The 13,036-nt window shown below is 34.8% G+C and overlaps 3 protein-coding genes across 3 annotated transcripts; all 3 read right to left on the bottom strand.

Annotated features, from left to right (window-relative positions):
* Positions 1-2,435: 2,435 nt before the first annotated feature.
* Positions 2,436-4,311, bottom strand: LOC9299736 (serine/threonine-protein phosphatase PP1 isozyme 7). Its single transcript, XM_021010684.1, has 4 exons — positions 3,975-4,311; positions 3,335-3,894; positions 3,033-3,254; positions 2,436-2,729 (listed from the first exon to the last, which is right to left on the bottom strand). Exons 1-4 carry the CDS (start codon positions 4,147-4,149, stop codon positions 2,691-2,693), a joined length of 996 nt encoding a protein of 331 aa, XP_020866343.1. The 5' UTR covers positions 4,150-4,311; the 3' UTR covers positions 2,436-2,690.
* An 831-nt stretch (positions 4,312-5,142) lies between these two features.
* On the bottom strand, positions 5,143-7,629 carry LOC9299735. The gene has a single exon (XM_021010676.1). It carries the CDS (start codon positions 7,259-7,261, stop codon positions 5,249-5,251), a length of 2,013 nt encoding a protein of 670 aa, XP_020866335.1. The 5' UTR covers positions 7,262-7,629; the 3' UTR covers positions 5,143-5,248.
* A 2,563-nt stretch (positions 7,630-10,192) lies between these two features.
* LOC9299734 lies at positions 10,193-12,431 on the bottom strand. Its single transcript, XM_002863612.2, has one exon. The coding sequence runs from the start codon at positions 12,347-12,349 to the stop codon at positions 10,376-10,378; it is 1,974 nt and encodes a 657-aa protein (XP_002863658.1). The 5' UTR covers positions 12,350-12,431; the 3' UTR covers positions 10,193-10,375.
* Between the last annotated feature and the right edge of the window lie 605 nt (positions 12,432-13,036).

Raw genomic sequence — 13,036 nt, 5'->3', positions numbered from 1 at the left:
TGGTTAAATATAAAGTAAGATAATTTCATTTTACTTAGAATAAGTAGTAATTTATTTTTAAAATAGAATATTTATTTATAATTTCTAAATATATTTGTTAGTAGTAAAGTACAAAATTTATGTTACCAATTAAAAATTTAGAAAAATTCATTGTATATTAGTAAAATTCAGAAGCGTTGGAGATTAGAAGAAAAAATGTATTCATTGGAAGTTTGATGTTCTTTTTGGTGTTAATCTTCACTTTTGATGTTCTTTTCTACATGATTCATCTCCAAACTCGAGTACTTCAAGATTAACAAGATTACCATACTAGAAACAGCTGCAACAAAATAAAATTCAAAATAAGCAAAAATCTAAAATGAAGAGTTGTTAAAATAAAAATATGCATATAGATATCAGAAATGGATGATAATATCCATAGATTTCCAACAACATTTGGTATATTAAAAATGTGAAAGAAGAAATAGTCAATGTGGTTGAAAAAAAAAATTAGGTGCTATGAAAACACACAATGAAAATAATTAAAAAGATAAAGTATCTGATATATATATAAGAGAATAAATCACAATAAATTTAATTTTATATTTAATTACAACAATCGAGATAACATAGAAATTTTAAAAAAAAATCAAATCAATGATATTAGTCACGATGAAAGTAAAAAACAACAATAATATCTAATAATATGAATTTAAGCACAATTACAATTTAGAAACAATTAGAAAAATACACGTATCATCAACCGGTCTCATCATCAACCACATAAATAAAAACATTAAAAAAAATCTTAAATTGATAATTATTTTTTACACAAACTCATATACTATTTTCTAATATATAAACCCGCAAAAAGATCATACTATTTTATAATAAAATAAATTATCATAATGAAAACCATTTCTTGGATGGGAAATGGAATGGTTTAAATATATGATTATGCCTTTATGTAATTTTTATAAACATTAATTACTACCATTTTAAATGCAAGGAACGAATATTGACTAAATGTTACGTTTTTTAGTCCTCTCATCAAAGCACAATTAATATAAGAAATTTATATTAAAAATTACGTATTAAGGCCAACTAAAAATCATGTAACGTTTTCTTTCACTAATTGAGTAAGCAATTGAATAAGTCAGTTTCTCTAAAATTTTAGTAAAATCCTATTAACTAAATAATTAATAACGTATGAAGTACTAAATAATATAATGCCCCACTAAACTCTTATTTACCTAAACTCATTTGTTATAAATAGTAGCTTTTCCTTTCATTACAAGGCCAAACCAAAAGGCGAACATGAATTCAATCTGTTTAGAGCTTTTCAAAATTATTTTCATGTAAACATGCTATGTCATATTAATTTGGATTCATATCTTTAGATTTTATAGTAGTATAAAGCTTTATGTTTGTTCTTAAAGGTTTTAATTTTAATTTTATTTTTGATTTAGTTCTACGTAAACCATTCTCTATGTATTTATAAAAGGATCTTATCCACCTCCTATGTCAGCTTATTTTCCATAGTAGAGTTTTAAATTTTATTTTTCTCGATATCCCGTTCCTTTATTTTGATTGAAACTTAGTATTTTTCTCTTGATTTCATACTATCGCCCACATTAAACAACCATCTAAGATAGTTTTTGTCTGATCATCTAAGATTTATAGCTTTTGTTTTTTATGAAACACCATTAGTCTATGTATGTGATCTTCCTCTGTTTATATGGTATTTCCTTTCTCTATTAGCTTATAAACTAAGTTGTTGCACGAACTGGATCTCTCAGATCACTAATTACGGCACCAACGAGGAGTGCGCTGTCTTTTATCGACAGCGCACTTACCATATCTTGTGACATGTTTGAACCAACGAATGATGATCTTAACGAAAACATCAACAATGAGTGACAGTCATCGAACTCCTCATTGGTGCTGTAATTAGTGATCGAGAGATCCAGTTCATGCAACAACTTAGTTTCACATATACAGTTTGGTTGGAGTTGTGTGAGAGTCGTCTCCATCAACGCATCACTCCGGATTGGACTGATACTTTGAGAACTATATATGCTTCTCCATCAACGCCATTGATAGTATTCTTCTCAAGCTTTGCTTCCAGACAGCCATCTACTATCTATGGCGTGAGAGAAACAGTAGATCACAACCGCCCGTCCCTTTCCTCGCGCCAGCTGGTCTGCATCATCGACGAAACAGTCCATGATCACATTATTGCTATGCAACACTTGAATTCTACAAACCTCGGAGATTTGTTACAACGGTGGCTAATGACCCGCCTATCACCCTAAGAAGCGTGATGTCTTCCTCTGTTTATATGGTATGTGAACTTTGTATCCAAATGTCTTATTTCTTTTGCTCTCTAGTATTAAAAGATGCAAGAGATAAGAATATCAAATGTCTTCTAATTAAGAAACTTAAAAAAAAAAAAATGGTCCAAAGGAAATCATATTTTAATATCAAATTCTAATCGCCAACAGTTACAAACCAAATTTACAAACAATAGAGATATAAAAAACATACACACAAGTAAAAGCAAAAGACAACACAAAAACAAAACAAAAACAGAAGCTTCCCAAAATTCCGAAATTCAAAATCATCTTGCTTTCTCATCATATAATCGAATTACGTTGGCATGATTTCTAAACAGTTATTATGCGGAGTTTTATGGAGTCATCAAAACTTCATCAGTTGTATTCTTTCGAATTCTGCGAACTCAAAATCGACTGCAAGTAAACATGTTTCGAACAAATGGTTAGAGATTGCGAGATTGCCTTGTAACATGACATGACAAAAATTGTGTCACTATAAATAACTAGTGAGAAACAAAGCAGTTTAAACTATACCACAGTGTTAGATTTGACTAACGTTTGGTCTAATTCGGTGAAGTCAATACTAATCCAAAGTTTCATCAATCAATGTGAATAGTAAGAACAAAATTAAATATTAAATCATTCAAAACATATAGTAATAGAGCAATTTTTTATGCATTCATTTATTTTTGGTGCAAAAGTATCATCCACACATACCTTGACTTTAGGATAAGGGAAGCTAGTTTTAGCACCACCTCTACTTCCGAAACTGAACTTTGATTTCTTGTCATTAGGTTTTAAGATCTGAAAAGAGCAGGTCAAATCATCGTCCACACTCATCATCGCACCTGCATTGTCGAATTCTCCACAGTAATTCGGTGCAGAGAATATCGTCACGAGCTGCTTATTCGCAAAGAACTCGAATCCGTCTTCAACAACCTGTTACGACATCATTGCTTGCGTCAAAAGGAAACATACACAAAAAGGGTTTCGTTGGGCACAAGGAACAATAAACAAACCTGGTGAGCCCTACAAATTAGGTCAAGATCAAGTCTTTTCAGAAAGCTAGAAACTGTATCCGATCCGAAAGTGTAAGAAACTCCGCGATCGTTAGGCCCCCAACCTCTAACATCTTTATCAGGATCAGACCACAAGAGATCACAGAGTAAACCGCGATCAGGAATATCTGTTGGACGACGAATATCCCTAATCTGTCTCAAGCTAAGAAGCTCCGGTGAGAGCCCACCATGCATACAAAAAATCCGATCATCGATGAGTGCAGCCACGGGGAGACAATTGAAGCAATCGGTGAAGATTCGCCAAATCTTGACACTGAATCTGCGTTTACACTCGTCATAGAAGCCGTAAATGCGATTTATTGAGGCACTTTCATGGTTTCCTCTAAGAAGGAAGAAGTTTTCAGGGAATTTGATCTTGTAAGCGAGTAAAAGACAAATCGTTTCGATGCTCTGCTTGCCGCGATCAACGTAATCTCCAAGGAACAAGTAGTTTGAACGAGGAGGGTAACCGCCATATTCGAATAGTCTCAAGAGATCCGGATATTGTCCATGAATGTCCCCTGTTTTTTTTGTTTAACCAAAAGATTACATAAGAACACAATATCAGAGAAGAGTCAGAGAGAAACAGAGAGAAGCCTACCACAGATTTTGACTGGAGCTTCGAGTTCCAAGAGATTTGGCTGTCTTAAGAAGATACCTCTGGAGGCGAAACAGAGCTGTTTAATCTCTGTTTCAGACAATTGAACAATCTTTCCTGGTTTCTCTCTAGCTTCAAGCAACCTATTGATCACCGAGTTTAAAGTACTAGCATCCATTAATAAAACCTCAAGAAACAGAGCAACAATGAGACGAAACAACAACGAGAAGAGACCTAGAAGATTTATACTAAACAGAAGCTATTGACAATATGAAATAAATTAAAAAAGTTTGGTTCTTTTATGTTCTTTTATGCTTGCTCTTTGAGAAAAAGAATGGTAATTGTCAATTTGAAGAAGGGCTTTATAAAGCCGCGTTGAAGAATATATTCTTCATAACTTTTTAGCAAAAGCCCATGTGTTCAGACCTACCTACATTGTTCTAACTTCAACTAAATCATGTAATAATCAGATTCTTGCTAATTCAGAAATACATTCTTTATGTGTTTGTTAAGCTTCACAGGATTGAATCCAGCCCGGTACGTCAAGATTCAAATTCAATATCTTTGCGCCGGTAATTAGAGTGCGAAAAACGCTCTTTCTTCTTCTTAGAATCAATGTTTTTGGATTCGTTCGCGTCATATCAAGCAACTTGGCTATCTACAAAAACATATTCTTCTTCCTTTTCAGCAAAATCCCAACTATTCTACTTCCACCAGAATAACCAAAAATATTAGCTAGTTATTTTTTGTCTTTTTATGGGTAAAAAAATGTTAGCTAGTTTAGACATTTCTTTGTGTTGAGCATTTTAGGCTTGAATCTAATCATGTACATCGAGATTCGAATTCAAGATATTTCTGCGTGTAAGAGCACGAAACAACGTTCTTTCTCCATCACAGTATCAATGTTTTTGGATGTAGAGTAATTCTCAAAACATTGTTCGTTGATGTGTTCGCATCATGTCAAGCAACTTGGCTATGACAAGAACATATTCGTTATGAAACCACCGGATGTGAGAGGACACCACAGGAATAACAAGGAAAGAGAGAGATTAGAGAATATTAGTTTGGCTTTTGCCCTTTTCTTCTGTAAAGGAAAGATTCCAAAGTTAGGAGGAAACGAAGAGTGATGCCTCCTCTTATGACTTCTAGATCATTTTCATTTTCTTAGCTATATCTAATTAGACTTAGTATAAAAAAAATCATAAACAAGATTCATTCATGTCCTCACATCAAAATGAAAAAAAACTGCTTAAGGTATAAGCTTGTGTATGTGTATCTCAGTCATAAACAGCAAGCTTCTTATACTCATCACCTTTAATGGCTAACCACATGACATCTTCAGGATTCACAATCCCACCTTCCTCAAGAAACAGAGTCAGTAGATTCTTCGAAAACCCGCTAACCATAGCTACTCCTTTCTGCTTAGACGCCACGGGTGTAGCTGACGAGTCTCTTAAGTTCCAAAATACAATTTCAGGAACATTCTGAAAACCCTTCTCTTTATACTTTCTCTGAACAACTTCATAGTCCGTCTCCCATTTCTCAAAACTCTCGGAGACACTCTCATAGTCACTCTCGGAGTTACTCTCGTAGTCACTCACTTCCGAATTGCTGTCTTTTACTCTTGCATCATCAAACTCCATGTCGCTGAACACAAACAACCGCTTGATCATCTGGTCATTGGTTAAGTTATTTTCAACTGCAACCTCTAGAATCCGATCAAACACCTTCTGAAAATCAGTGTTCATTCCCCAATCCATTGCTCTGACAAACCCAGTCTTTTCTCTCAGACTCGAACCCGTGACAACATGAAGCTGCGGGTTTTCGCTAAAGGTGATAACTTTCCCTTTCCACGGCTCTTCGTTAAGTTCTGAAACCAATAACCCGAGTGCTACACAAACATTCATAGGTGTACCAGCCATGCTTCCCGAGACATCACAAATCGCCAATGAATTCGTCAATTTCCCTTTCTTGGCAAGATCATCCACCATTCTTGCCCATTGAAGCTCTGCTACTTCTGCACCAACTTCATTTTCACTATCATTCTCAAGCTCGCTGATTATCTGATGAGGAAGCAATGCACCAGCCGCGATTTTCTTCTTCCCAGATCTCACATCCCCCAAAAACTCGGTGAACCTCTCGTTATCGTGTTCCACAAAGCGTGTCCTGTAATTCTGCATAGCCACAGAAGGAACTCTATTGTACTTCAACAAATTCCATTCCTTGGCACTCATAGACACCTCTGGTAATTCAAGCGCTTTATGTAACGGCACGAGAACTTCTTTCCTCAACCTATCTCTAATCCTATACGCATAATGCGCTTCTTCGATACCTTCATACTCATCTCTAGGAAACATCCTTCTAGCAATCGCCTCACATATCAAAGTAGTCTTATCATACGAAGAATCGACAGAAGGACACCATTTCGAAGCTAAACCAATCTTATTCAACTCATTCGAATTCAAACACTTCAAATCCGATTTCAACAAATCGGCAAACAAATCCGCAATTCTATCAAACAGTAATCTGTAATTAGCATCAGAGTTATACCTCTCTAGCGCCTTTTTCGCCTTTTCGAACTCTCTCTGTTTCCGCAAAGCCCTAGCTTTGATTTTATCAACAGGGCCACCAATCTCCTCCGCTGTTTCGAGAATTCGATCTTCCATTTCACCAGATATAGCAGTCCTTTTCTCACTATCCCCTTTGAATTTCCTCTGAATCCTCTTCCTCCAAACACGCTTCTTCCCTCTCTCCATCTGCTGACCTTCCAAGATCCGAAAGAGAATCTCAGGCAAATCTTTGAAATACCCAAAATCGACGAGAGCAGGGATATTCAAAGCTAGGGTTTTTGGGTGATTCTTGTAAAGCCACAAGGCAGCTGTGTAAAACCCTTCCTTGTCTGATTTCCCAGTTCCTCTAACTCCTCTGAGATTGCAGATGAGCTTTAACGTAGTCAAAGGATCGTGAGACCAAGAAATCGCCAGCCTTTGGATCAGATCCTCGGAAGGTGTGTCCGGGACGATGTGGAAGAAGAAATCGAGACATGGGTTCCCGGAGGATAGAAACGTGGGCGAGAAGTTTTCCGTCAGACCCATCCGTGGTTCTTCGAGGTTTAGTGTGGCAGTTTGGGAGATCAAACTGTTGCCATCGGAAACAGGGGTTTCTGGTGTCTCGAAGGCGGCGACGGAAGGTGGTCCCAGAAGGATCGTAGTGGAAGAAGCCATTGAAGAGATAGAGATTTGGTGATGGTCTAAAGGGTTTTTGTCAAAGTAGCGGATTGCTTTGCCCATCAATTAGTAGAGTATATTTATAGGTAAAAGAGAAACCCTAAGACATCAACTTTATAGAAAGAAAAATATAATAAATCAAAAAGATTAAGATTTGTTTAGCTTGGAGACCAAGTAACCTAAATCCTTCAAATTTCCGATATACACATTTATAGGAGGCATTTATATAATGAATCTCTTATACATTAATTGAGAAGCACTCTTAATAAAAAACATCTTACCTTCACTAGTTTACAAGAGTGTCATGACGTGTTCAGAAAGTTTCTCATAAATTTAATTAATTTCCAAACCTTTATTTCACTAATTACAAATACTGCACATTTTTTTTTTTTGACGTCTAGATTTATTATTTATTGCAAATTATGAGAACTGTTACATAGACGATTCTACAACGGACAATTCCTTCCGACCCTTATTAGATCCACGACAGACGACACTTCTTTCTCCATGCTCTTGACGGACACCTTCAATGATCCACGACCTAACGACACTTCTCTCTCTGCGTAGAATCCTGGCGAACGGCTATAATTGTACTTCGCTGGAGATCTCTTGCACACTTGCCTCATTTAATCTGCAAATTTATTAATAAATCGCAATATCTGGGACTCGAACCCCAGACCTCTTGGTGTAGAAGCATTAATTAACCCTTGGTCAACCAATGGGCCAAGGGGGCTTCCACACAAATACTGCACATTAGTGTTACTTTTACATATTTCTTTTCAATATTTAAGATATCAACAATTCATAAATGCAATTGATTACCAAGAGTATATATATTTACGAAATAATTTATATAACATCTTATTATATAAAACTTGATTTTTAAAGTTAGTAATTTATAAGATCGTGACACGTGTCAATTTTTTTGATAAGATTTTGACTTGTCTATAAAAAATTATTTCAATTAAAAAATAATTATACAATAAATCACAAATCCAAAAAAAAAAGAATTACATTTACTTTCTTTAAGAAAAGTATATTAAATTGTAAAATAAAAATAAATAATATAGTAAATAATTAATCCTGAAAATTTATAGTATTAAAAAGAAAAGTATACATAAAAATAAATTTAAAACATATAATCTTGTTATATGACTGTTGATGTTCAAAAGTAAGTAACAAATTAACATGATTGCTATATGTGTCAATCGATTCATTGATATATGTAATAAACTTCTCACATACAGATTTTGACACATACTAACACAAAATTGAAACTTACAAATCTTTAACATAAAAAAACATACATATTAAAGTATAAAAGTCAATTAAAATTTAGTTAAAAAGTTAAATTTTATAAAAAGGGAAAACTTATGAAAAAGGGAAAATGTAAAATATAATTACAATTACTATTTTTTGAAAAAATATATTAAAAGCAAAGAAAAATATTTAATGTAAAAAATGTTATTATTATATAATGTTCGATATATCAAAGTTCGTAAATAACATGATCAAGACATGAGTTGAATTATCAAATATTTATATATCATCGTGTTTATAATTTTCTATTTTATTTTAGATTAAATTTTTAGTTTCTAGATTATTTATTTTGATTTTTACTTTCATATTTAATTATAGAGATAATTGGGTGAGAGACATTATTGGGGGAGCTATTTAGTTTTTTGGTAAACTGACACATGGTCCAGAACAACACTAATTTTAGCTCCTATTTTGTCCAATTTTAACCCCACTCGCTTATGTACTGTCGACCAAAGTTCGGCCCATTGTGTGAGACAAAGACAATGAATTTTGGCATTCTCGAGAAACTGAAGCGTGTTATAGCTTGAGACAAATGAATTGATGTTTGTTGTGGATGTCCAAAGCATTTTGTAAATCTAGTATATATCTTGCATGTTGTTTCCTCTGTCGATTAGATTAAATATCTAAAAAATATTTGTGGTTACATGTATACAAATGTTAATAACGGTCTATATACATGTTTTCATGTATACAAATGCTAATTAATAACGCTCCATGTACGTATTTACATGTATACAAATGTTAATAACGCTCCATGTACGTTTTTACATATATATAAATGCTAATAACGCTATATATATTTACATGTACACATAGACTGCACTATTTAACACCATAATTATTTATCTGTATACAAATGTCAAAATCGTATAAAATATTCATTGGATGTCTATGCAACTAGGTTAGTTGTTTAAAAAATTCAAAGAACTATTTATTGAGTATCCATCAAACTATGTTAGTTGTCTATACTCAAATTTGAGTTAGCTCAAGTTAAGATCTGTTGCATTTATTAACGATCATTTCGTTCTTTTTGTCTACGTGGCTATGTTAGTTCAACTGGAAGCATTTATTATATGGCAGATTGTTCCTTCGGCTCTTTTAAGAGACACCAACCTTCACCACGCGCACGACGTAAACAATGGCTGGTATTCTCGTAATTATTGTTAACTTCAAGCCCCATTGCAACTGTTTTTTTCACGTTGTCTATGACCCTCCTTACTAATGTTGTTTTCTTAAATATTTTCCCCAATAACGTCTCTGAGCAAATTCACTCTTAATTATATAAAAATATTAAATCATCGTGCTAATAATTTTTGATTCCTACATGTGTTATGATTTAATTTAAAATTTCACATTATATATTTTGGAAACGAGGGTATCATCAGTATTCGAAAAGTTTCAAGAGATCATAGTATTGTCCATAAATGTCCCCATTTTTTTGTTTTTTTGTTTAACCAGAAGACTAAATAAGAACACTTTTTTTTTTTTGGATCAAAACTAAATAAGAACACAAACTCAGAAAAGAGATATAGAAAAACAAAGAGAAGCCTATGACAGGAGCTCAAAGAGATTTGCCTCATGAAGAATATCTCTAGAGACGAATCAGAACTGTTTGATCTCTGTTTCAACGACTAGACAATTTCTATCTAGCTTCAAGCAACCTTGATCACCAAGTTTAAAGTACCAGCATCCATTAATAAGTTAAACAGATCACATAGGTATTTAGAACGAAAAGTTAAAACAAGCAAGATTCATTCATGTCCTCACATAATTCCACTAATCAAAAACAAAACTCTCAAAATTATTAAACTTCTTAGTTTTTTGCGGTATAAGCATTGAAGCTTGTGTATGTGTATCTCAGTCATAAACAACAAGCTTCTTATACTCCTCACCTTTGATGGCTAACCACATGACATCTTCAGGATGCACAATCCCACCTTCCTCAAGAAACAGAGTCAGTAGATTCTTCGAAAACCCGCTAACCATAGCTACTCCTTTCTGGTTAGCCACCACGGGTGTAGCCGATGAGTCTCTTAAGTTCCAAAATACCATTTCTGGAACATTCTGAAAACCCTTCTCCTTATACTTCCTCTGAACCACCTCATAATCTGTCTCCCATTTCTCCTTGGATCGTTGCTTCTTTATCTTCAACCGGTCCTCCACACTCAGACGGTAACTCACCTCTGAATGGCTGTTTGCCATTGCATCATCAAACTCCATGTCACTGAACACAAACAACCGCTTGATCATCTGCTCATCGGTTAAGTTATTCTCGACTGCAACTTCTAGAATACGATCAAATACCTTCTGAAAATCCGTGTTCATTCCCCAATCCATTTCCCTGACAAACTCAGTCTTTTCTCTCAGACTCGCACCCGTGACAATGTGCAACTGCGGGTTTTCGCTAAAGGTGATAACTTTCCCTTTCCACGGCTCTTCATTAAGTTCCGAAACCAATAACCCGAGCGCTACACAAACCTCCATAGGCGTACCCGACATACTTCCAGAGACATCACAAACCGCCAATGAATTCTTCAGCTTCCCTTTCTTAGCAAGATCATCAACCATTCTCGCCCATTGAAGCTCTGCAACTTCCGCGCCAACTTCACTCCCACTCTCATCCTCCAGCTGCTTGATTATCTGATGAGGAAGCAACGCACCAGCCGCAATCTTCTTCTTCCCAGACTTCACATCCTCCAAAAACTGTGAAAACCTCTCGCTATCATGTTCCTCAAACAGCTTCTTGTAATTCTTCATAGCCACAGAAGGAACTCTATTATACTTCAACAAATTCCATTCCTTTGCACTCATGAACAACTCCGGAAACTCAAGCGCTTTATGCAACGGCACAAGAACTTCTTTCCTCAACCTATCTCTAATCCTATACGCATAATGCGCCTCTTCTATATCTTTGTATTCCTCTCTAGGGAACATCCTTCTAGCAATTGCCTCACATATCAAAGTAGTCTTATCATACGAAGAATCAACAGAAGGACACCACTTCGAAGCTAAACCAATCTTATTCAACTCATTCGAATTCAAACACTTCAAATCCGATTTCAACATAACCGCAAACAAATCCGCAATTCGATCAAACAGTAATCTATAATTAGCATCAGAGTTAAACCTCTCTAGCGCCTTTTTCGCCTTTTCGAACTCTCTCTGTTTCCGTAAAGCCCTAGCCTTTACCTTATCAACAGATCCACCAATCTCCTCTACATTTTCCAGAATCCGATCTTCCATGTCACCGGAAATCTCGTCCCTTTTCTCACTCTTCCCTTTGAATTTCCTTTGAACCCTCTTCCTCCAAACCCGACTCTTCCCTCTCTCCATCTGCTGACCTTCCAAGATCCGAAACAGAATCTCAGGCAAATCTTTGAAATACCCAAAATCAACAAGAGCAGGGACATTCAAAGCTAGGGTCTTTGGATGATTCTTGAAAAGCCAAAACGCAGCTGTGTAAAACCCTTCTTTGTCTGATTTCCCAGTTCCTCTAACTCCTCTGAGATTGCATACAAGTTTCAACGTAGTCAAAGGATCGTGAGACCAAGAAATAGCTAACCTTTTGATCAGATCATCGGGAGATGTATCGGGGACGATGTGGAAGAAGAAATCGAGACATGGGTTCCCGGATGAAAGAAACGTCGGCGAGAAGTTTTCAGTTAGACCCATTGGTGGTGGTTCTTCAAGGTTTAGTGTGGCGGTTTGGGAGATTAAACTGTTTTCATCGGAAACTGGGGTTTCCGGTGAATGGATGGTGACTGGTTTCAAGATCTGTGAATCGCCGGTGACGGAAGGTGGGCCAAGAAGGGTCGTCGTGGAAGAAGCCATTGAAACAGAGGAAGAGCGATGGTGATGGTCTCTGAGTGTTTCTCTTTCTCAAAGGTTTTGACTTTTGAAGCTTATAGAGAGTGATTTGCTTCGAAGCATGTTGGAGACGTGGCATATTTCTAATTAACGTGGCCATGTGTCATTGTGTCTTTTGCCTTATTAAATTAATGAATTAATTAAAAAAAGTACTTTTATGAAAGTTAAAGTTATAATATACTCATTTGGTTTATTTATAAATGTGTTTAAGCTTTTCTGACACAGATTTCATTGAAGTTATTCTTTGTATATAAATATTTTTTTTTACCTATGTGAAAATAATTTGACCAATAAAAAATAAATAGAAGAATATAAAGAATTAAAAACAATAAATAATTCTAATTAATGTGACATATTTCTAATTAATCTAGCCATGTGTTTTTTTTGTCTTATTAAATTAACTAGGTCGAAATTCGTGCTACGCTATGGAATACTTTTAAAAATATTTTATATATAATATAAATATGATTTGTAATAATTAAATCATATTGTTTGTAATCACAATTGAATCAAACATAGTAAATGTATTAACATGACTTTCATTTAAGGATGTGGTTCATAAACTTAATTATCATAAAGTTAATAGCGCCTATTTTCAATGAGATAGTTCTCTTATGATGCAAAATAGATATCGATGAAAAAAAAATAAAG

Source organism: Arabidopsis lyrata (genome assembly GCF_000004255.2).
Source record: "Arabidopsis lyrata subsp. lyrata unplaced genomic scaffold ARALYscaffold_8, whole genome shotgun sequence".
NCBI lineage: Eukaryota > Viridiplantae > Streptophyta > Magnoliopsida > Brassicales > Brassicaceae > Arabidopsis > Arabidopsis lyrata.
Note: the sequence above shows the minus strand (reverse complement) of the source record. Positions and strands in the feature narration are given on the sequence as shown.

Coding starts and splice junctions, on each gene's coding strand:
- LOC9299736 (XM_021010684.1), bottom strand. CDS start 4,149: ATGGATGCTAGTACTTTAAACTCGGTGATCAATAGGTTGCTTGAAGCT. Junction 3,255..3,334: donor TAATTTGTAGGGCTCACCAG/GTTTGTTTATTG, acceptor ATGTCGTAACAG/GTTGTTGAAGACGGATTCGA. Junction 2,730..3,032: donor TCCCTTATCCTAAAGTCAAG/GTATGTGTGGAT, acceptor GTTTACTTGCAG/TCGATTTTGAGTTCGCAGAA.
- LOC9299735 (XM_021010676.1), bottom strand. CDS start 7,261: ATGGGCAAAGCAATCCGCTACTTTGACAAAAACCCTTTAGACCATCAC.
- LOC9299734 (XM_002863612.2), bottom strand. CDS start 12,349: ATGGCTTCTTCCACGACGACCCTTCTTGGCCCACCTTCCGTCACCGGC.